Here is a 25,012-nt window from a genome sequence, read left to right as displayed (position 1 = left end):
AGAGCGGGAGTTGTGCTGTCTGTCCTCAAGGAGGCAGTGATTAGACCTGTTTTGAAAAAGCCACCCCAAGCCCCACTATTCTGGAGACCCTCTGGCCAGTCTCCAATCTTCCATTCTTGAGCATGGTGCTACAGCAGGTGGTTGCCTCCCCACTCTGGAGGTTCTTTTTCTGATCTCATTTCAATCTGGTTTCCAGCCAGAGTTTGGAACAGAGGCTTCATTGGTTGCCTTGGCTGATGACTTTTACTGACAACTATATAGAGGGCATGTAATCCCCACTACTTCTGCTGAATTTCTCTGCAACATTTAGTACTATTGACCATAGTATCCTGCTGATTCACCTCTCAGCGCTGGGACTAAGGGGCACTGCATCGTGGTGGTTCGAATCCAGTCTAAGAGTTCAGTCTCAGAAGGTGTGGGTGGGTGGGTGGGAAGGGATTCCTGCTATACCTCCTGGCCATTGGCTTGTAGGGTTCCATAAGGTTCAATTTTATCCTCTATGCTATTTAATATGAAGCCCCTGGTAGCAGCCATCAGTAGGTTTTGGTTGCAATGCCAACAATATGCAAATGATATCCAGTTCTACTTGGCTTTTCTGCATAATTCCAAGGATGTTGTTGACTTTCTGAACTGGTGCTTGGAGTCAGTAATGGGCTGGATGAAGGAGAACAAGCTGAAACTGAATCCTGACATGACAGAGTTTGTCTGGGTTAGAAGAAAGGCAGACCAGGAACCTGAGCTCTCTCCTATCTTGGACAGGATTATACTTCTCTTGAAAAGCCGCCAGGTTTGGAGCTTGGTGCTGCTTGAAACAGCAGTCACCTTAGAAAACCAGGTGGCTGTGGTGGTTTGGAGTGTTTTTGCCCAGCTTCAATTGGTACACCAGCTACACCTGTTTCTGTTCTGGCTTCTGGATCTGTAGGTCTCCTTGTGAGCCAAGACTTATTCTGCAGATGTCCCTTGAGCAGGATTTGGGGCGCATGAGCAGGCATGGTCTGGGGCCCTGTAAATGGGTTCATCCAGCATGGCTATCTTTCTAATTCTTGATTTAAGTAGGCTAGAAAGTACTTGACCCCATCTGCACTGCTAGCAGGTGCTGGAGTTCCTGAGGCCGCTCTGTGCACTGGCCAGAATCCTGCAAGGAACCACCCTCAGAGTATTAATCTAGCTTTGCTATGGGGTTGCATGTAGACAGTCTGGTACTTCATCTCCTCTGTGCCCAGGCTTTCTGCTGCCAGCATTCTTGCAGACTGGGAGAGGGCCCTGGAGGACTACAGGTTCAAGTCCTGCATAGCAGCAGCCTGGTGACTATCTTGGGGCTGATGGTGAAGTGAGTGGGCCAGAGGAGGTCATGGCAGCTCCTGGCTCTGTTAGATCTAGTGTCAGTGATCCATGCCTTAGTTTACATCTAGACTATTGCAATGTGCTTTACTTGGGGCCACTGTTGAAGAGCATTTGCAAGCTGCAGATAGTGCATAAGGCTGTGGTTAGACTGCTGGTTGGGGCCAGCTATCAGGAATATAACAGCAAATACATTGGCCACCAATCCATTCCCAAGCACAGCTCAAGGTGTTGGTTTTGGCCTATAAAGCACTACATGGTTTGGAAATAGCATATCTGAAGGACCATCTTCTCCCATATGTTTTTGCCCAGGAATTAAGATCATAGGGAGAAGCCCTCTCAACAGTCCCATCAGCTAAAAAAAACCTTACCTGGTGGGAACACAAGAAAAGACCTTTTTGGTGACAGTCCCATGACAATGGAACAGCATGCCTGGGGAAGCGCTCATCATGGCTCCCTCTCTGCTGATCTTCTGGAGGCAGCTGAAGATGGTTTTATTTAGGACTGCTTTTAAATTAACTTTGCTTTTATGTTTATCAACAGTTTTTTAAACATTGTTTTATTCATTTTATGACTGTGTTTTTGAACTTTGTTTTATTATTTTTATGACTTATTTTTATATTGTAAACTGCCTTGAGTTCCTGCAAGGTAGAAAGGCAGCTGGTAAAATGTCTTAAATAAATAAATGAGTGAACATCTATGTTAGGCAACCTTTGAGAACCCAATAGTTTTATGTTTACTTGGAAGTGAGATCAGTTGAGTTCAGCAGGATTTACTTCTAGAGTACACAAGACTGGGCGTTCTTTTGAACAGAAAGGCAGAATCTAAATGAATAAAACAGAAGAACAAAGAGTGCTATGGGCAACAATGGCTTTAATGTGTTCTGCTTTTAAAAGCCGTTCAAAAGATTTTAAACAACAGCTTCAATGTCATTCTATGATATAATGGAACGAAACAGGAAACTACTTTTTATTTTGAAAGGTAGAATAATTATTCCCAACTAAAAGTGTAGTTCAAACCAGCGTATATAAGAAATCTTTATTTACTCTCTCTCTCAGTCTCAACTTTACAGCAAAGAAACTGTTCAAGAAAATCACCACCACAGGACAAGAAGCATCCTTTATTCCAGATGTGTTTCAAGATTAACTCTTCCTCTCAGTGTATGGATGCCAAATAATTTCCTCTGTGTCTAAGGCAGAAACTGAAACTCATTTCAAAATCATGAATGGAACAAACAAATATGACAATTTCCTGAAAAAATAATATGCAGTACCAAAAATTTGAAAACTTACCATCATTGTCAAATGCGACACTTCTCTCTCTTCTCCATCAACTGATAGGCTAAAGGAAAACAATCAGAACAACCAGTGTAGCTGTAATTTCCCTCTTGTGCAAAAAAGAACAAATTCTCAACGTTCTGTAAAAGAAAATACTTTAACAAAGAGAAGATAGTTTTTCAGGTGCAGATAAAATCTTGCTTTCTGTTACAATGTCTGTTTTTTAAAGGCATATAGAATATAGTGACGTGTTTTTTAAAAATGTGCTACTTGTTCGCTTGGAGCTATTAAAAGGCTTAATGCTATTAAGACGGGGGGACTTGACTTCTATTACATTGGTTTGATGTTTGCTGCTGTGTTTTCCCTCTCCTATTTTTGCCTAAGCTTGGCAGAACAATGTAATTCTCACAAAGTAGACAGACAGAAAATGCCACATAACCTTGCTTTTGTCAAGCAGAAAAGGCTGCTAAAGGGAAGCAATTGCTCTGTGCAGTAACATGAGTTGTTTGAATCAGGGTAACCAGTTACATAAAGTAATCAATGGAAATACTTCACAAAATAGGAACAATATTGCATTATTGTTTTTGTTAAGATAACGGACTATCCGATAACGGTAAGGATGATTTGATATCTATAAATGAACGAATAATGCATTTATTGAACTAACTAATCTCTTGTTATTTATGTTATTTTTCATTGTACATGTTAAATATTACCTGCTGCTCTTACCATTTAAGCATGGTTCTCAGTGTAGGGAAAATTCTCTTTGTCAAGTGTCATTGCTCAAGGCGTCTGCATCAATCTCAACTTTCAGTTAGGGATAATATAAGATTTTAAGCCTTTCAGTTGAGAGAAAAGGCTAATATTTATGTGCAGTGCATTGCATACTGTGGCCCCCAAAGAATGGTTGCTGGATACTTACTTCTATGTGGGGTGTGGAAAGACTTCTTGTTGTAATGGCTGAGTGTACTGCATCCACCCCATGGTGAAGAGAAGAGCTCTATAGACTCCTGTGGGGATCTCCTGACATTTACACAGCATGGCACTCCAGAGAGAGGATGGATCCTGTCCATATTTTAAAACTATATTACATTATTTTAGAGCAATTTTCAAAATCTTGTATATGCTAAAGAGGTGCTGAAAAGGGAGGAAGCAAATGAATATTCAATTCATATGAAATTCATTGTATTGGCATGGAAAATAAGTACTATATAATAATGGTGACTCTCAGAGTGCACATTTAAAAGTCTGCGAGGCAGAATATTGCCTAATTGTCCTTGTTTCTGATGAGCAAAACCTTTTTGTGTTATTAGCTTCACAGTGTTTTACAGTGATGAACTAATTCACCCCTATTTAAAAGTTGATAATGTAGAATTATCACCATCTCCATTACTCACATTGTTTTGTTTCCTGTAATACCTCCTGGAATCTCCATGATTGCTTTAAAGCTAGAAACGTGCTCCTCCTCCCTCTTCTCCACACCCCATACCGTTACATTTTCTACAGCAGGAGGTGGTGAGGAAGATATTAAGAAAATGCGGAATTTTGATGAAACAAGATGATTTCTTATTGCTCTGTTGGAAAAGATCAACTAGGATAATAATCCCCTGCATTCTGCTGAGGTGATGTGAACCTGGAGGCTTTCCTTGAGAAAAATGTAAGTTTGTCCAAGGTGGCAGGAAACTATGGGGGAAGTGTGGGAAAACTATATGGAACAGTGTGGCAAGAGTGGGTTCATTTCTTTTTAAGCCAGCATGTGTTTCATAAGAAATATATGCAATTATTATATAAGATCAAGAGTGCTACTGCTTTGTAAAAACAAATCATTGAAAAAGATCATTTATGCATAATTCTAACAGTGAAATCCTAAGCAGAGTTACTCCAGTCTAAGCCCATTTGAAATCATTGGGCTTGATTTCAGTGGTCTTAGACTGGAGTAACTCTGCTTAGGATTTCACTGTTTGTCAGTATGAAGTTATATTTTACACATAATTCTAAGGTGATTGGAAGGTATTTATTCAATGCGTATCTTCCCCGCATAATCTGCAGGTTGGTGGGCAGAATGAAAACTGCTTTTTGGATACATTATGAAGGGTGCTAGATGTTGGGCTTTCAGTATTGGATATTAGAATTCAGATAAAATTTGTACAGATTTAATTGACTCTTGAAATCGTTTTCAGAAAACATGTCCTTATAAGGTTTGAAAAACAACTGAAGTGATGTATTAGTATTTACTTGCTGTCAGTGTGCCACATTTCCTCAAAAGATACCACAGCAGCCCTGCTTAATTATAGTTCTGAGCCCTATGTTCAATTGTAGACTCAAGGATTAATGCTAAATCCTTTACATCATGGAAATTGTTGTTACATCTTGCTCCATGATGCCTTCTTTTTTAAAAAAGTAATTGCTAGCTTTCTCATGCTTAATTTTGACTTCAACTTTCTTTCAGCTTGCTAAATCCAGATTGGGAAATTCTTGGATATTTTGGAGGTGGAGCACGAGGGAGGGTGGGGTTTGAGGAAGGACCTCACTGGAGTATAATGCCATGGAGTCCATCCTCCAAAGTAGCCATTTTCTCCAAGGGATCAGATCCCTGTCATCTGGAGATCTCCAAGCCATCCCACCCCCCGGGCAGTTGGTGATCCTAATTGTCTTTAAATTTTCTCACTTAGCTTGTTTCCCATTTGTTTGTGTTATTTCTCCATATGAAAAGACACATAGAAGAGCAATGAAGTATACATCAAAGTAATGTCCTTGACAGAGCTCTTTAAAATAGAAAGCTGCCATGCCAACTCAGAAGTATATTTTAATTTGTGTCTAGGTAATCTAACTTGGGCTGAATCCACATGTCTCAAATATTCTGCTTTTCCCCCACCCATTATTCGCTTCTCAGAGGGCTGTTCACATACTCTTACCTCAATCCTGCCATTCTCTCGTGTCTTTCACGTTGTGCCTCAGACGAATTTGTCATGCGTTCAAACGCTTCTCTTGCGCGGTTCTCACTGTGGATGTGGACAAATAGAAGCGTTTCACAAGGAGACCGCCCCCTTCAAACCACCCCACTTCCGTGTTTGCAGCCTTTCCGGAACACCATCCCTCTATGCCGTGCAATTATCAAGCTTTTCCATTCTCTCCGCAGCATGCCTGCCTGCCCGCCCTTCCCCCCTTTTTTTAAGGGGACTTTCCCAGCATTGTTGCACAGTCCCAGCCATAAATCTTAATCGGGGTGCTCCAAAATCCCCACAGAGACATCAAGGGGTGGAGTCATTTCCATTTCCGTGTCATTTTTAGGATGCCGAACAGTCAGAAATATCGGTGACTGTTAAAATTAATTTTTTTTAACTGTTGAAATTACCGTTATAGCGGAAATCCATCATGCTAACATTACATTCAAGCGTCAGATAATTAGTCTGCCCATTTGGAGAGTTTGGATCACCCCCACCTTAAATATCAGTTCAAATTAGCCCGCCAGAATAATGGTCCAATGGATTTCAAAGAAGAAGGCATAGAATAACATTAACCAATCACAGGCATCATAGGGGTGTGGCCTCGCCATAGCAATTTAGCAAAAAAAACGCTATAGCGGAAATCTGATGAAAAGATGAAAAAAAATGAACGTGATATCGTCATCAGCGACGTCGGATCTAAGCCTGCCCCATATTGCACGATTCTACCAGGGATGTGGACGAAGTATAGCGCGAGGCAGCAGCAGTAAGAGAAGGGATGTGAAAACAGACCGGGACATTGCGGGATAGAATCCAGCACGATTAATGCAGATGAAAAGTGGAAGGTAGGGAAGTGTGGATTCAGCCTTGATATTTTGAGTACTCATTGTTTTCTGAAATGTGTGTGTTATGTGCCGTCAAGTCGCCTCCAACCTATGGCAACCCTATGAATAAAAGACTTTCATAACAGACTTGCTCAGACTTCATTAACAGACTTGCTGAGATCTGGAGGATGTGGCGTCCTTTATCGATTTATAGAAAATCTTGAACAATTTCAATTTCCTTATTGTCAAATTTAAAATTTTGTAATTCCTTAGTAATCATTACTTTTGTCTTCTTGATGTTCAGCTGTAATCCTGCTTTGGTGCTTTCCCCTTTAACCCTCATCAGTAGTCATTTCAAGTCTTCACTATTTTCTGTCAGTGGTGTCATCTGCATATCTCAAATTGTCAATGTTCCTTCTACCAGTTTTAACTCCACCTTCTAGATATAGTCTGGCTTTCCTTATTATATGCTCTGCATAGAGATTGAAGAAGTAGGGAGATACTATACATTCTTGTCTGATACCCTTGCCAATTGGAAACCATTCTGTTTCCCCACGTTCTGTCCTAACAGTAGCCTCTTGTTCAGAGTACAGGTTGAGATCAAAATAATCAGATGTTGTAGCACCCCTATTTCTTTTAACACTATCCATAGCTTTTCATGATCTACACAGTCAAAAGCTATAAAACATTGGCTGATTTTCTTCTGAAATTCCCTGATATGTTTCATTAGCCATCATAAATTTGCAGTGTGATCTCTAGTGCCTCTTCCTTTTCAGAATCCAGCTTGAACATCTGGCATTTCTTGTTCCATGAATGGTAAGAGTCTTTGCTGTAGAATTTTTAACATCACTTTGCTTCCATGGGAAATTAAAGCAATAGTCCGATAGTTGCTGCACTCTTTGGCATCCCGTTTTATTGGAATTGGAATGTAGACTGTTTCCAGCCTGTGGACCATTGTTTTGTTCCCCATATTTGTTGACAGATTCTTGTTAAGATTTTGATGGACTCCGTTTCTGTAGCTTGAAATAGCTCTATTGGTATTCCCTCTATTCCAGGTGCTTTGTTTCTCCCAATTGCTTTGAGTGCAGCTTTTGCTTCACTTTTTAAGATTTCTGGTTCTTTGTCAAAGATTCTTCTTCGAAGGTATCTGTCATCCTTCAATCTCTTCCGTATAGTTCTTCAGTGTGTTCTTTCCATCTTTCCTTTATTTTGTCCTGATCAAATACTGTATTTCTGTGTTCATCTTTCAGCATCCTGTGCCGTGGGGGCTTGAATTTCCCTTTGATTTAACAGATCTTGTGGAACAGATCTCTTGTTTGTACTTTTTTGTTCTCTTCTATTTCTTTGCACTGGTTATTATAATAGATTTCATTGTCTCTGTGTGTAAGTCACTGAAAAGCTGTATTTAGAATTCTGATTCTATTTCTGTCACCTTTTGCTTTGGCTTTGTGTCTGTCTTTAGCAATTTTAAGAGTTTCCTCAGTCATCTATTTAGGCTTCTCCTTTCTTTTGGCTACAGGAATAGTCTTTGCACATACTTCCTTGACAAAATCTCTGGTTTCAACCCATAGCTCTTCTGGTTCATGTTCAATTAAACTTAGTATTACAAATCTGTTCTTTACATAGTCTTTAAATTCTTCAGGAATATTATTTAGATTGTATTTTGGCACTATGAGTCTTTTAGAGCTTCTCTTCAGCTTTATTCTAATGTTTGATATTAGCAACTCATGATCTGTATCTCAATCAGCTACTGGTCTTATTTTAGCAGAGAGAATATAGTTTCTCCATCTTCTGCTTCCAATTATGTAATCTGTTTGGTTCCTGTATTGGTCACCAGGTGATAAAATCGTATAAAATCATCTTATTGGTTGCCTGAAGCATGTGTTAGCAATGGACAGGTTGCTGGCGTCACAGAATTCCATGAGTCACTCTCCTGCTTCATTTCATGATCCTAGTCAAATTTTCCAACAATGTTTGATTCTGCTTTGTCTCCTACTTTTGCATTCCAGTCACCTATGATTATCAGCATATCTTGTTCAGGGCCGTTTCCAGACGGCTTACCTTCTGCCGCTCCATGCCGCAATGTCGCGGCTCGTGCTGGGGAAAACGCGAAATATCGCGTTTTCTCGCGCGAGTTTTGCGCAATGTCGCACAAAACTCGCGCAATATTTCTCGTTCGCCCCAGGACGAGCCGCGACGTTGCGGCATGGAGCGGCAGAAGGTAAGCCATCTGGAAACGGCCCAGGTGTACGATCAGCTTCTTCTTGGGCACTTGTATAAAAGTTTTCAATTTCTTCCTCCTCTGCATCTGTAGTTGGGACATAAACTTGACTGATGGTTATGTTAACAGGCCTTCCATGAAGTCTGATTGATACTAATCGGTCAGAATTTGCATTGTAGCTTGTGACTGCTTGTGCTGGGCCAAAGGAGCTGCACAATTTTCCTCATCCACTGAGTTACATGGAAGGAGGTGAGGTCCCTAATAGCTATGCCTTACTCAATGGCTGAGGTGTCCACATCAGACATGCAAAGCCTTGCTAGCTGGGTTAAATCAGCTTCATTTGTAGTGGGGTACAAATGAGAGACTGCTGTGAGCCATGCAATTCAGTGTCCTGGTTAAAGGGGCCCAGCTGGTCTGCTATGGCATGTGCCTCAGTGGCACTCCAGGGAAACTTGTTTCTCCACAACCATCTCTTTTATGGGGTGAAGACGGACAGAACCATCTCCCTGATTAGGATTGTGTGAGTCAGTGGGAGCTACATCCTCCAGCAAGGACTCAGGGAGCTGAGCCGGGGAGATCTGGAAGAGTTTCTGTGTGAACAGAAGGTACTAGGGCTTTCTGAAGACCTAACTTCTATTCCAGGGACTCAGTCTTTTCATGGCATGCCTCGTGGCCAATATTCCCTCTAGCTGTGCAGTATTGTGAGCCAAAAATCTATTTCGTGAGCAGAAACAGCGACTTGCATTAAAATTTTGATCACACCTCCTTTTAAAAATATATATTTAGTTGACAAACATACAAAACTAGCTTGGGCAGCTAGATACCGAGCTGCATGTTGGGCTTGTAAGACCTGTTGCTTTAATGTGGCAATTCTCTGTTGGCTTGAGCATGGGCTGAAACCTCCTCATATTTCTGTCTGGTGTCCTGGGCAGCAGATGCAAAAGCACTTTTGTCCACAAGTAGATCTTTTTTGGATCCTCTCAACTTTTTATTCACACACTGTGCCTGGAAGACGTCACACAATGTCTGAAGGGGGTCAGGGCTTCTGAAGGAACCCAACTCCCAGAGGTTTTCCTTTCTTAGCTACCCACTTCTCTAATTTGTCTAATGAGGGCTCTGCTTGAGCATTCTCATGGCTTCCCGAAAGAGGACTCAAAAAGAACTCTGAGAGGGTCAGGAATCTGGAGTCAAACCTAAGTTACTGGTCCAGCAGATTTTCTGGAAAGGAGAGAGATTACTCCACAGTCTAGGAAAACTACTAAACTGTTCTTCTAAGGGGCGCTAACCTTGAAACTTAAGCTGCTTAGGCATGGGAGGGTCTTTTCTGCTACCAAGCATAGAATGGTGGCTCGCAGCCAAATCTGAGGAGGGAACAACAAGGAAGCCTCACACCAACAGTAAACCAAATGACCAGTGGGAACTCACAAGTTGGGGGAATTACTGGAAAAGACCATGTACAAAAAGTATAGAATAAATATATATAAATATTTATAAATAGATTTCAAATAAAGTGCAAAGTGTTCAAGTGCTATACTCTAATATGAATACAGTATTATAAATACAGACTTATTAAAAAGTTTCAGAGAATCCACATACATTAATAAATATCTATATACAAAAATGTTTATAACAAGGTAGAGGCAACGGCCTGAAAGTCCATGAAAGTCAAGTCGACATAAGTCCAACAACCGAACTCGGAGTAATGCTTATTCTCTTTTCTCCTCTAGGTATGTGGACAAAACGGCAGACACAGAAGATTTCAAATGTGTCTGTCAGTGAGTTTACTTGTTTTTTTTACATATAATAAGGACCATTCAGCAGTGTAAAATTCATTATTCTTTATTTAGTTATGATCTCTTTTAGATCTGTGGTGAATTAGTCAGATGACTCCTGACGAAGTTTTTCTAATGAAAAAGGATTTCAATAACAGGTTTCTTGTCGGGTCTACCTGAATTCCAGTTTGATTGGGGCCCACCTGTAAAGAAAATATAGAAAGACAAGTTAGAACTGTGACTACATACATTTACCTGTTGGATACCTACCTGTAATCTCCAAGAACACTGGGAGCATATTTATATATATTTATTCTATACTTTTGTACATAGTCTTTTCCAGTAATTCCCCCAACTTATGTGTTCCCACTGGTCATTTGAGTCTGAGGAGGGAGCAGCGGGGGAAGCTTTTCCTTACTACCAGACACCTCATGATAGCTCAAAACGGGAATGAGCTCCCAAGAGTGAACCATGTGCTGTCCACTTGCTTTCTGTGTAGAATGTAGGGGCATCTTGACAGCATGAGCCAAAGAGGTGAAAAGGGAAAAAAATTCCAACCCTAATAGTTGCTCCTGGAGCACCAAACACATAAGATTCGCACTCACACACACACACCCTTTGCAAGAGTTTCTCTGAGGAAGTTTCCCTACGTCTGCACTTTAAGGTATGTATCATGACTCAAGAGACTTAAAGGTGCAGGTGCTCCCGCATGGCTTCACCAATCAATCAGTTTTTATTAAAATGGACCTATACCAGCATAAAACCTAATAGCATGGCTCCTCAATCTGTTGCCCTAAATGGCGTGCAAGGAGAGGCAGTGAGGGGGGTAACTGCAAGATCTTCCACTAATTTTTACCAGGTCCCTTCCCTCAGAGGACTTTCAAAATGACCAAGTGGGCATGTAACAAAAATGATTTTTATTAACGAGATATCAAAAGCAATCATATTAGAACATACACCACACATGTACAGAGTTGCCTAGGAAAAGCAGAGAGGAAGTTGGATAGAGTTTTGGGGGGTTGGGGTTATAGTTACCAGTCCAGAATGGGAGCAGCTTCAGTATCCAGCACTTTGTGGCAAGGAGAGAGATGGGGGCTCAGACATGCAGTCTAAGGGTTCGTGGGCAGGTCCAGAACACACATTGAATGGGGCAGCAGGTAGTCCAGTGAAACATGTGGAACATACCCTGGGGCAGGAGTGCATCTTCTGCCCCCAAAACAATAAGTTAATGGCTGTCTCCAGGGTGAGACAAAGAATTGGGAAAGCTTTGATTAAGCTTTCCTGAATGAAACTAAAGTTATCAGTGATGATTGATGACCCACAATCACTGGATGCGAGCGGCTATCATAGACCTGAATACCCAGAATGGGAGAATGGATAAGGAAAGGATGGGCATGGTGTATTCAGGGAATTAATTCAGGAATTCCTGGGAGACTGTATTGTCTTAGGATCTTTGCACATCTCTAGGGATGTGGGGCTGAAAAATAGTCTCGCCAGGTGACACACATCAGTAATTTTCCATCTCCTGTCTAAGATCTGACAGTCATTTCCTGCCTTGCTAGGAAGTGTTTCTGTGTTTAAAGCACATGAGGAGAGAGGCTTATGATATTTCCATATTCATAAGCCTTCTATTAGCATGAAGGCAGGTCTGACTGCTAACCATTCCACTCATCCCCATATTGACTCTTAATCACGAGAAGTGATTTTAGAAATCAAACATTTACGTACTATTCTTTCATTCTATTTATTACTGGTTTTCAGATTGTGTTCTGGGAACACTGGGTTTCCACAGAAACTCACTGAGAAGTTCAGTTACGTTAGACAAGATATATCAAAAAAGGCAGATTGCCCACCAGTATTAATTTTTTCATGTAATGTGCAGTTTTGGTCTCAGATCACAACTGTTTTAAATCCTGGTGTTTCTCATTTAGCATCTGAATTGGCCCAGTTCAGCCAGCTTCATTTTTTTAATCCAAATTCCTGCACAGGATCTAGGATCTTCAAAGAGCCATTAAATGCTCTTAACCAAATGTGACTTTGCTGATGCCATTCTATGGGCAAACTCCATAGGTTCATCTGAATTATGCAGTTTTTCCACTATCAGCTTTTTTAGTGTGGTATAATCAGAATATTTTTTCTGTTCTTATTTGTAGAAGTACTGGAAACGATGCCGAACTTTTCATTTTCAACAGCTAGTAATTTCCTCCGTTTCACCCCTGAAACCTTAGATGATATTAGAAAGGGAATTGCAGAGAAACAAGAAAAGGCAAGACGTGGTGAACCGATTGAAGAGGAAATTATTCAACCACAGCTCGATCTAAAAGTCTGCAAAAAGCTGCCTGCTCTGTATGGAAAACCTCCTCCATGGCTCATTGGAGAACCACTGGAGGATTTGGACCCCTATTACAAAACTCATGAGGTTAATAATGTTTTTAACAAATAACAAGATTATTTTGACTTAAAATAATTCTGAAGCTAAAGTGTTGCCACATCTTATTGTGGAAGCCAGAACAGAATTTTCATAGGCTTCAGGCTCTACACCATTAACTTCACAACAGGGTTAATGTGCTTATATCCTTAAAGTTTGCATTGCATTGATTAAAATTTTATTTATTCTATAGATATATCTTTAGGCAACAGTTAATTATTGTGTATTATTTCTGAAATTCTCTTTCTATATGGTATGTAATGTTTAAAAACACTTTATATGAATTTTACAGACATTTATGGTGCTAACATCCAGGAGGAGAATCTTTCGCTTTACAGCCACCAAAGCCTTGTTTTTATTTAGCCCTTTCAATCCATTAAGAAGGCTAGCCATTAAAATTTTGACACAAATATATCCTTTTAGTGGATTTCACTCAGACTGTCGTCTTCTACTGAATTTATGAAAACTGAACTTTATAATGTATAGTGATTGGACTAATTTCCTATTCAAAAAAAGTCTGAGGCATCAAGGAATACCAGAGAAGAGAGAGGATATTAATGAAGGGATGTATCCTAATGAATACATCATTGGGGACTAGAATGGGTGACTGTGTTTTTGTTCATGTTTAGTCCTACTAACTGAGTACCCTGTTTAGAAATGGAAATGAATTTTATACAGGGGAGAAATACGGGGAGATTTCTCCTGCTGTCGTTCATCTTTCAAATTGTTTTCAAATTTTCTGCTACTGTACCTTATTGTATCTGTTCACCAAGTGTCCTGTTGCTCATGATTGTACTTTGCTCAATGAATGTCCTAGCTGTCGATTATATTGTTTTTTCACTCACACTGTGTAATCCGGCTTGTATCTCAGTGAGAAAGGCAGACTATAAATGAATAATTTTTTTAAAAAAAATCACGTATTTGATTAACATAAAGGGTTCTACAGAGCACCGTTTTCTTTTTTGTCCTGTTCTTCTGGCACATTGTAATTTTAATTACATAGTTTGATCTTCATGGGAATGGATTTATGGATTAACCTCCCCTAGGTCTTTAGTTGAGATGTGAGGCTTATAACTCTGTGGTATAACTTTTGATCTTAAAATATAATTTCAAAAGTTAATAAAGAAAAAGCATACAGTTTATTGTTTGGGGGACTGACAGAAATAGGACAGTATGCAGGCAGGATCAGGCTAAATCAAAATGATCTGGTGCAGATATTTTTGCAAATTTGTCCACCTGTCATTCTGTAGTAGGCCCTTATAATATGGGCTCAGAGGATGAAGCTACGTGCACTGTTAGCTTTCCACAGGAAAGCTCTCCCTCTGTAATCACATATGAATCGTCACCTTTTTACTAACAGATCAGAGCACGGTTAATGATAAAAGAGAAGCTGATACTGTTACTTTATGGGTAGGGAGATCAACCATAAAATCCCTAGCAATACAGTTGTAGGATAGAATATTGTTTGATTTTTGTTTTGTTGGGAAACTTTTTCCTTATTCCATTTATCACATTCTTATCAGTCCTTAATAAATGTCTCAGCTTATTTTATAACAGGACACAGAATCTTGTGTGGTTATCAGGTTGGGCACTGAGCTAAACTAGCCAATTTTGGGGCGTGATGTAGAAGAAGTCATTGCTTTTCTAAAAATAAAAAACAGTTTAGTAGCATCTTAAACACTAACCAGACTTGATTCCAGTATAAATCTTCACAGACAAGAAGTTATTATCCTTTCATTGGGCCTGTAAGCAGAGTTGTTCCACCAGGCATATGGTTGAGGCTGGGGTGTAGGTGTGCCTCCCCACCAGCCTCCTGTCCGGGGGGTATTGTGACCCCCTCTGAGCTTTCCATCAGACTGGTTTCTCTCTCTAGGGCCGGATCTAGGGTTCCCAGTGCCCAGGACAACCCAAGTCTAGCTGCCGCCACCTGCGCACACTTGCGCACGCGCTCCTGGCACTGAATGATGACATAACTTTGTGATGTCATCACGCAGGGCAGGCGTGCCGCCAGCAGAGCAGCAGCAGTGCCGGCAGCTGGGAGGCTGCCCGCGCCACTTGCCTGCCCCACTGAGGGACAGCAGGACAGGGAGCGCGCAGCAAGCTGGCCGCCCCCTTAGCCGGGCAGGCGAATGGTGCGGGTGGCCATTCAGCCACCCGCACTGCTGCCGGCGTGCTCCTGGCAGGTGGCAGCTGAGCCCGGTGCCCCCTCTTTGGTAGCACCAGGGGCAGACTTCCGTCCTGCCCCCCCTCGATCCAGCCCTGGCTCTCTCTGCCTCCCGCCCTTCGATTGTTAATGGGGCAGGGCATATTTTGGGGACCACCACCTGAGTTTTATCATTGTATGAACTGTTCTGTGTATGTTTTAATGTGTTTTAACCTGGTCGTTACTCCGCTCTGAGCTTGCTATGGGGAGAGTGAGGGGGGGGGACTGAAAAAATGAAAAAAAAAATATAGTCTAGATTCTAGGCATGGATGTGATTATTCAGAGAACGACGAACCTCCTGAGAGAAGCATGCTTGTCCCAATGGTATGAATGGAAGCCAGCTTGTACAAGTCTTGGTGCTGACTAAAATTGAAGCCAAGCTCGCATTACAAAATTGTGTCATTGTTAGAAAGTCCCTTTAATCTTAGAACATAGTACTAAGGAGCATTAATCATGCTCATTATTCATTATTCACAATTGAATACATATATCAATAAATGTTGAATGTGTTAATACTTTTCTTTTTCAATAGAGTGCTGTTTCCTTAACTAATCATTTACGTGGTTCATTGCATTCATAACATGCGTTGTCCTTGTCAACTCTGCACTTATGACTGTACCTGCTTTTATGTCCAACTGTAATGGTTATGAGTAAGTATTACTGCACTTTTAATACTCTTCTCCAGCATCAATATTCTGCTCTAACAGTGCAGTCCTAAACAGAGCTAAACTTGTCTAAATTCACTGAAGTCAATGGGCTCAGAAGAGTCAGTGGGCTGAATTAGGGAACAACAAAATCCTGTACTGATGACCACCTGTGTGTTCATTCACTGTGTGGTGAGTGCACTGGCCTCAGCCCCACCTCCATGCAATCACTGTTTATTAGTCAGTGTTTGGCGAATTGTGACGGCCTATGGCTATAGACAATAAACTCTTTTGACTTTGACTTTGACACTGAGTTGTCTGCATGGAGCAAACCCATGAAGGAAGTAGTTGCACATATTCCCCCTCCCTGTGATCAGTGACCCTGCTTTTAGCATGTTGCTGATCAGAGGGAAAGGATGTGTGTGCAGTACTTTCTCCATGCATTTGTCCCATGTGCAGCACTTGACGATCATGTGGGTGCAGGGCCAGAAGAACGCTCATGCTTGCTCTACCTCCCTGTGCAATGAGTGAATGCAAAGGCGGGGGGAGTCTGTGCCAGGCTACTAAAACTGAGTGGCCAGAAGTAAAATAGAGTGTTGTAGGCTGAAATGAACATATAACTTTGCATTAACAGGCTATTGCTCCATTGAGCTCAGTATTATCCCCCTTGATTGACAATGGCTTTCAAGGGACCAGGTAAAGTAAGGTGTTTGAAATTAAATTTTTAAACTAGAGAAGTAGAGATGCGAAGGATTGGTCCTGGAACCCTCTACATGCAAACCTTGTGCTCAACCAATGGGGAGCAGTCTATTGTATGGTGAGATTTAGGTGGCATGCTGGCTTCAGTTGCTGGAGGAAGACAATTGTTAAGAGTGGAAGATAACAGAGCCATTGTAAACTGTGGATTACTTATTTTCAAAAAAGGGGAGTGTATTCCATAGGCAATGACACTGCATTATCACTTTTAACTCTCTGTCTTCGGACCCTGAAGAGATTGGTATCAACTAGGAAAATACCGAGAGTCTGATATTAAAGAAAAAGTATTTAATTTGGTTGTAAGTGAAATGTACTAATATTTAGCATCATCTTAGATGGATTGCAACCAAATCTGAGTCCTTTTAAGTCTGTTTTTAAGCTTAATGGGAGAGTTATGCATATGGTTAGCTCTCCTGTTAATATCAGGGGGTGTTGTTGAATCATGCCCTTCATTTTTCAGAAATGAAAGAAAAAACATCTTACCCATATATTCATCCAAGCACCACCTTATTAATGGGTAATTTACTTGCATTTGTTCTAGAACTTTTGGTGCAGTATAACTGAAATATTTTCAAAGGCCTACATGACATTGATGTGATACAGTCACACATGTAAACTAGATCAGAAAAGCGAAAACTGAAACTTTAATAAATACAAAATTATCTGCTAAAATCAAAAGGCATCTGCTAAAATCAAGCCACACTCATTGTATCAAGCTCCTTACACCCGTTTTCAGTTTTGATTCTGTGATGAAGCCTGCACTTCATCTTTCAGACTGGTCCACATCTACTTTCTTCATACCTGAACTGGTCATGTTCTAAAATGCCAGTAGAAGCTAACCTACCCATCCCTTCATATTTGCTTCTACTTTATCTAAACATGTTTGCCACTTGCAATTTTTAACAGACAAACTGGGAAGTGTCTTACTTAAATCAACGGGGCTTACTTAAGAACATAAGACCAGTGGCCCATCTAGTCCAGCATTCTGTCTCACACAGTGGCCAATCAGTTACTATGGAGGGCCAAGAACAGCATAGAGGCCAAGGGCTTTCCTAGATGTTGCCTCCTGGCACTGGGGTTCAGAAAGGTATTGCCTTTGAATGTGGAGGTTTCCTTTAGTCACCATGGCTAGTAGTCACTGACAGATCTATCTTCAATTAATCTGGCTAATCCCTTTTTAAAGACGTTTATCCTAATGGCCATCACTACATCCTCTGGCCGCGAATTCTACATTTTAGTTATTCATTGTATAATAAAGTATTATAGAAGTATATATGTAACTGTATTTGTGGCTACAGGGCAGGAACTGAGTGTCTGCTTAACATTAGAGATGGGCACGCACAGCAATACAAACTAAAAAAAAACACGAACAGCCCAATCTGCTGTTCGCAAACAAGCTGTTCGTGAGGCCCCATTCTAAAAAAACAGGTGGTCATTGCAAGCCTCGTTTGTTGCTCCTCGTTGCTGGTTGTCAAGCCAGACAGTCTGGCACCTGCAATCAATTCCCATGGCAACTCAGGCAGGGATTATCTGAACTCTGTCTGAACTCCTGCTGTTGCCCTGGAAACCCCAATCTAACCCCAATTTAGCTTGATAGGCATGTCTTCCTTTCAAGTGTGGACTGGAGCTCCAAATTTGTTACAAGAGGAAAAGGCCAGGGGGGAGGGGGGCTCCCAGCTCTGGCTTTCAGAAAGAGACAGCTGCTGTTAGAGAGACAGGGTGAATGCATTGGAGCTTGAATTTTCTTTGTGTGGTGGGATAGGGATCTACCCCTTCAGGTTCCAGGGCTGCTGCCAGGCTATTGGTATCTTTCCTGCTGTCTGCTCAGGTAGGGTTTCTTGGAGTGGTGCGGTAGGGATCTATCCCTTCAAGTTCCAGGGCTGCTGCCAGGCTCTGGGGCCAAGCTATTATTTATTATTGGTACCTTTCCTGTTGCCTGCTCAGGTAGGGTTTCTAGGAGTGGTGCGGTAGGGATCTACCCTTTCAGGTTCCAGGGCTGCTGCCAGGCTCTGGGGCCCAGCTATTATTTATTATTGGTACATTTCCTGCTGCCTGCTCAGGTAGGGTTTCTGGGAGTGGCGCAGTAGGGATCTTGATGGCTGGAGGAGAGCCTGCTGCCCCCCCCCCGAACAACAAACAATGAACAACAATCATGTTTGTGAACAGGATCATGTTAGTCAATGTTCATTGTTCGTGGATGGCAACGAACAATGAACACCATGTTCGTTTTTTTTGTGCCCATGTCTACTTAACATGCCCCACCAGACCATTATGGCAGCTCACCACAGGTTTGGTCAATATCCTGGTATTGCTGCCTTCTTTAGTTTGCAAACCTAGGGGACTTGTTGAGCACAATACATAACTAGAACTGTATGTGGCTTGCTGAATAGTGCAATCCTAAGTAGAGTTACTCCAGTCTAAATCCACTGAAATCAATGGACTTAGACTGGTTTAGGATTGCACCGTAATTATACAGACATAACCTAGCATCTGACTCAGTGTTAGATAAACAGTAATATGAAACATATCACGCCCTGCTCCCCTCACGCTAGTAAGACAGGACCCTCTGCTTTTCCTTAGCCTTCATTTGAGAAGCAAGCAGGTTGTTTATTCTCTATTAACAGCTTTACTTTTCTTGGCATTTTACTTCTAGGCTTTTTTTCGCAGTCACTTATGCCATTGAATTTGCAATAAAAATAGTGGCAAGAGGATTCGTTTGGAATGAATTCACCTATCTCCGAGACCCATGGAACTGCCTGGACTTTTTTGTTTTAATTATGACGTATGTTTCAGTATTCCTTCTTTGCAAGCTAGAGTCACCCTTGAGGTAGAAGAGTAGGCTAAAATGCAGGGAGATTCTGACCTGTTGAGCATTTAACTAAGTAGTCCCTCATCTTCAATAGGAGGCATTATTTGCCTTGTCTTATTGTAGAGAATTAGTTGCTATTATGAGAGAGGTTTAAGCTACAGTCCTAAGGACACTTCCCTGGGAGCAAGCCCCACTGAATAATATAGGACTGAGTAGACCTGCTTAGGCTTACTCCCTTCATATCATTCCTTTTGGATGAAAGGTGTAAAACTGTGGGTTGTTTTAGACTTGTCTAGAAATCAGGAAGCCTTATGTGTACAACATTTTAGATTTATATGAACTGTTTTAACTGGAAATTCCTTAACTATTTTCTCCCCATGAATCAAACAAAAGAAATTTTAATATATGGTGTTAGATAACCAGTCTATCAAAAATAAATCCATGTGGCAGAATAATCTGAGTTAAACTTCAAATTCTTTGAGAAGAAGGAATTTCCAGGAGCAGGCCACAGTTTATGCGCCTGTGGAATGCTAATACTAGTTGTAATTATGAATAGTCTTTAAAATGTATCAACATTCCCGTTCTGTGCTGAGTCTTTGCTTTGTGTCATTTTCAGATATGTAGCCTTGTGTAACAGTGCTATAGGCAACATTTCAGCTCTTCGGATTTTCAAGGTTCTGAGAACTTTTAAAGCTGTTTCTGTATTGCCTGGTGAGAAACTGATGATTGTCATTTTTGCTTATTTACTGTAACTAACCAGTATCTGGATTGCCTTCTCTGATCAAACCTTTTGATTTCCTTTGTTTAAATCTGACTTCCTTGATTTACAAATACCTTAATCCAAAAGTCTGTTTCGACTAACCTAGATAATGATCCACTCAACCCATGCAAAATGAAGTCAGTGTATCTTATGCTACAATGCGTCAGTTGTTGGTGCTGATGAATGTTGGGAGGGAGGGATTTTGTACAGGGTTCTTAAATCGCTATGGTTCACCTAATCTCTATTCTGATATGCTTTGTAGGCTTTTCTAACAGTACTGCCTTCATGGTCCTTGTGATCTGCTTACACTGAGGCTTGGACAAGAGTGAGCAGTACTAGATTCATTGTCTACTTTCTTACAGCTCAGGGTTGGGTTTTTTAATTTATGAAAAAAATTTCTAGCAAAAGTCCAGCAGGTGTGTCTGCAATTTAAAATCTATTAAAATGCAAAAGATAAAGTGCAAAAGCATACAAATAGCTTACAAAGGTGTAGGGAGAAACAAACAGAGAATCCCTCCACAAAAATTATGCCCACATAGAAGCCTGGGCATATTTTCATAAGGAGGAAACCATGGGATTCTGGAAGCATAAACCCGTCCAGCTGTGACCATGTTGGCGGAGTAGCAAATTAAGCAGCGGTAGTTATGCAGTAAAAAGAGTTTATTTAGGAACTACATTTCAGATAGTAAAAGAGAGAGATAGATGCTGGCTATCTGACTACATAGTTGAGAGAGTGTGCTACTAAGAGAGAGAAGGAGGATATTGCCCTGTTTAGCCCAATAGGAGACAAGACAAGGAAATGACTCTTGACAGAGAAGAGAAGCGCTGCTGTTACATATCTGTCTAACTGATCCTTGCTGCCCCCTGTTTGGTAGGGTCTTCTCTTCTTCCTTCTTGTACACCAGACATGGATATTTCCAACAGACCTGAGAGCTGCTACTGCAAGTTATGGAGGGGGGAAATCAGTAATCATGAACTCAGTGATCTTTATATAAGGATTTTTATTTATTTATTTAATAGTTCGATTTTTAGCCTGCCCTCCCTGCGAATGGGCTCAGGGCGTGGTACAATAAAATGCTCAATAAGCATTTAAAATATGTTTAAAATCCAGAAAACATAAATACTTAAAACAGCATCTCAGATGGCAGCCCCCTCCAATTTTCCCAGTCATAGCCTCCAAATCATCTAATGCTTTATAGGTTAAAACCAATACTTTAAATAGCACCAGAAGGCTAGAGGAAGTGAATTCCAATCACAGAGTACCTATTAAAAAGTTGTCCTAGCGGAAGACCCCATGAGAAAGTGAGCCATCATGTTACACACCAGCTGTAGCATGAAAAAGTGGCCCTCTCTTTAGAAATGCATTTCAATTGTCGGGTTTTTGGTTTGCCTTCTGAACAGTGCAGAGCTATAAGACAGTCTGTGAGAAGCATAATCAGAGTGGGCTGTAGCTTTTGTCCTCCAGTAGCGGTCTACATAACTTTTTTTTTTATCTTTGTAGGGCTGAAAGTCATTGTAGGTTCACTCTTCCATTCTATCAAGAAACTTGCAAATGTGATGCTGCTAACTGTTTTCTGCTTGAGTGTCTTTGGTTTGGTTGGCCTCCAACTCTTCATGGGCAACTTAAAAAATAAATGTGTCCCCAACACTACAACCAAAGAGGATATCAGAAAGAATAACAACTCTTGTGGAGGTAAATTGTTACACACACACCCCGCTTTAAATAAAATGTACACTGTTATCAACACTTTTAAAACATTGCAGCTATTAGTGCCAGTATTTTACTTCACATACCTAAATTACTGTTTTTATTTATTTAGAAGATTTCTACCCTGCCTTTCCAGTAAAGGCAGCTAATGTTCATAACATTTTCACAAAACTTCCACAGAATCCACATTCCACTACCCATTCCAAACAATGAACCATTTCATAGAAGTGTTTATACTTATGTCAGGATTTTTGCTGCTGTAACTTTACAGTGGCCCTGCTGGTGCAGGATACAGGCTGGAGAGGGTTAGCGGTCTGATAACACATGCTCTAAACCCAAGGTAGGTTAGAGGAAACCCCAACCCAACTTACTTTTAACATGTGATCACACTCACCTTCAAGATGGTGTGGAGAGGAATGGGTTCACAAGCAGTACATGGAGGCAGGAGCAGCTACCCTGCTTTCCACCCTGCCTGCTTTTGCAGATAGAAGAGGATTGTGGAAGGTGGGCTTTTCATCTTACTGCCAAAGACATGTCTCCTGGGCAGATAAGTGTCTCCAGCAGTAGGACAAACAGCCCCCCCCCCCAATGGCCCAATTCCACCTGCAAAGGCACATGGATGGAAAGTAGGGATTGACAAATCCACTCCTGCCTCTGTGTGCACTAGTAATCCTATTTCCTCCCTCCCCCCCAACAAGCACACCATTTGAAGGTGAGTGTGGTTACAGATTAAACACGAGTTGAGTTGGGGTTTCCCCAACCTACATTACATTTGGCAATATGTGCAATCAGACCCTTAGAATACCATTCCACTCCTGGCATACCTCCATAGTGCCTCCTTCTACACCAGCATCAGGGTAACACTGGTGTAGCACCAGCACATCATCAGTGTGAAGCAGCACTGGCACTATGGTGGGCTAGCCTCAGATATTGCAGCTATATATTTGTGCTATGCCAGCATATGGACTTAGTTGCCGTCCTAAGCAGTTCTCAGCCTGCATGTAGAGGTACTCCCTTTAAATGCTAGGCAGCTATTTTAAAGCATCAATAACATCAATTACGTATTGTTTAGAGATTTTCAATGCAATGTCAACAAAAGCTCTTTTTAAAAATCTGAGTAATAAAAATATTGACCATAAATGGGCTCAGAACTGACAGCTGCACATTTTGTAAAAATGAAATTGGGACTTCTGAGGAACTAAAATTTGAAATGGAAATTGATAAGCAGTGATCAAACTTTATAGTGCAACAGCAGTTCCCTGCGTAGTCCTGATGCTGAGAAAACAGCACCTATAAGGGTGGGATTGTTAATGTGCACCATAACTTCCACACGGTATGCTAATGCTCTTGGACTGCATTATTTTCAAACAGAACAGAATAAAATAGGCTTGTAAAAATCATATTGATGATGAGGAAAACCCGAAGTGAGGAGACAGTTAGAGAATGACATCATATAGATGCTCAGAAAAACAGTGCTGAAGTTTGGAGGCTAAAATGGGGGGGGGGGCTATGTGGAAGTGGCCCAATGTCATTAAGGGGTTGGAACACTTTTTCTCTGGGATCTGGGCATTTTCATTTTAGAAAAAAGATGGTTACTGGGGAACATAATATAGTGAGGATTGTAAAATTATGCTTGGAGTGAAGGAAGTGGATGGAGAGCTTTTTGTCCTTTCCCCTTAATACTTGAACTTGGGGGCGGACAAAGAAAAAAATTTCATTCCCTGAGTAATTAAATTGTGGAATTCTTTGCCAGAGGATTTAGTGATGGCCACTATCATAGATGATTTTAAAATGGGATTGTACAGATTCATGGAGGAGAGGTCCATTAATGGCACAGAGTGGTAAGCTGCAGTACTGCAGGCCAAGCTCTGCTCACGACCTGAGTTCGATCCTGGCGGAACTTAGAAGCCAGGTTCAGGTAGCCGGCTCAAGGTTGACTCAGCCGTCCATCCTTCCGAGGCCAGTAAAATGAGTACCCAGTTTCCAGTTATCTAAAATGTAGATGACTAGGGAAGGCAATGGCAAACCACCCCATAACAAAAGTCTGCCAAGAAAACGTCATGATGTGACGTCCCGCTATGGATCAGTAATGACTTGGTGCTTGCACAGGGGACGACCTTTACCTATCCACGTGCCACAACATGTCATTGTTTTGGTGCTCAACCTGTTTCTCAACAGGAGGCTACTGTTAGGACAGAACATGGAGAAACAGAATGGTTTCCAATTGGCAACGTGTCAGAAAAGGATGTATATTGTCTCCCTATCTGTTCCACCTATATGCAGAATATATCATAAGGAAAACTGGATTAGATTTAGAAGAAGGTAGAGTGAAAATTAGTGGAAGGAACATTGACAGTTTGAGATATTCAGATGATACCATGCTACTGGCAGAAAATAGTGAAGACTTGAAACGACTACTGACGACATAGTGCCAACGAAGGATTACAGCTGAACATCAAGAAGACAAAACTAGTGACTATTGAAGAATTATACAATTTTAAGGTTGTCAATGAAGAAATTGAAATTGTTGAAGATGTTCTGATCTTTGGCTCAATCATCAACTAAAAGGGAGACTACAACCAAGAAATTAGGAAGACTGAGACTTGGAAAAGCAGCCGTGAAGGAACTAGAAAAGATCCTTAAAGATAAAGGTGTCTCTCTGGGAATCAAGATCAAGATAATCCAAACTATGGTATTCCCCATTACTATGTATGGATGTGAGACTTGGACAGTGAAGAAAGCTGACAGGAAGAAAACTGATTCATTTGAACTGTGGTGCTGGATGGCCCAAAAGACAAATAAGTAGATTCTAGGTCAAATCAAGCCTTAATTCTCCCTAGAAGCTAAAATCACAAAACTGAGTGTATCGTATTTTGATCACATCATGAGAAGATAAGACTTACTAGAACTAAGTCAGTAATGCTAGGAAAAGTGGAAGAAAGTAGGAAAAGAAGAAGACCCAGGGCTTTTTTTCAGGGGGAACGCGGGGGGACGGAGTTCTGGAACCTCTTGAAAATGGTCACATGGCTGGTGGCCCTGCCCCCTGATCTTCAGACAGAGGGAAGTTTAGATTGCCTTCTGCGCCACTGAGCGCTGCGGAGGGCAATCAAAACTCCCCTCTGTCTGGAGATCAGGGGGCAGGGCCACCAGCCATGTGACCATTTTCTCTGCGGGCAACCCACTGAGTTCCACCACCTCTTTTACCAGAAAAAAAGCCCTGAGAAGACCCAATGAGAGATGGCTGGACTCAATAAAGGCAGCCATATCCGCCATTTTGCAAGATCTGAGCAAGTCTATTAATGATAGGACTTTTGGAGGCCTTTC

At 41.2% G+C, this 25,012-nt stretch overlaps 1 protein-coding gene across 1 annotated transcript in view; it reads left to right on the top strand.

The window, feature by feature from the left end:
• Positions 1–12,547: 12,547 nt before the first annotated feature.
• The window catches only part of LOC129337363 (sodium channel protein type 5 subunit alpha-like), a 62,522-nt gene continuing 50,057 nt past the window's right edge, over positions 12,548–25,012 (top strand). The window contains exons 1-7 of the mRNA XM_054990965.1: positions 12,548–12,799; positions 13,101–13,216; positions 15,569–15,661; positions 19,065–19,193; positions 19,837–19,931; positions 21,482–21,667; positions 23,798–23,819. Of these exons, the coding sequence (XP_054846940.1) occupies positions 12,548–12,799; positions 13,101–13,216; positions 15,569–15,661; positions 19,065–19,193; positions 19,837–19,931; positions 21,482–21,667; positions 23,798–23,819 (893 nt within the window). The remainder of the gene's footprint in view (positions 12,800–13,100; positions 13,217–15,568; positions 15,662–19,064; positions 19,194–19,836; positions 19,932–21,481; positions 21,668–23,797; positions 23,820–25,012) is intronic.

Source organism: Eublepharis macularius, chromosome 11 (assembly GCF_028583425.1).
Source record: "Eublepharis macularius isolate TG4126 chromosome 11, MPM_Emac_v1.0, whole genome shotgun sequence".
In the NCBI taxonomy this organism is placed as follows: Eukaryota; Metazoa; Chordata; class Lepidosauria; order Squamata; family Eublepharidae; genus Eublepharis; species Eublepharis macularius.
The sequence above is the reverse complement of the archived record's forward strand: the minus strand, read 5'-3'. Positions and strand labels throughout refer to the sequence as shown.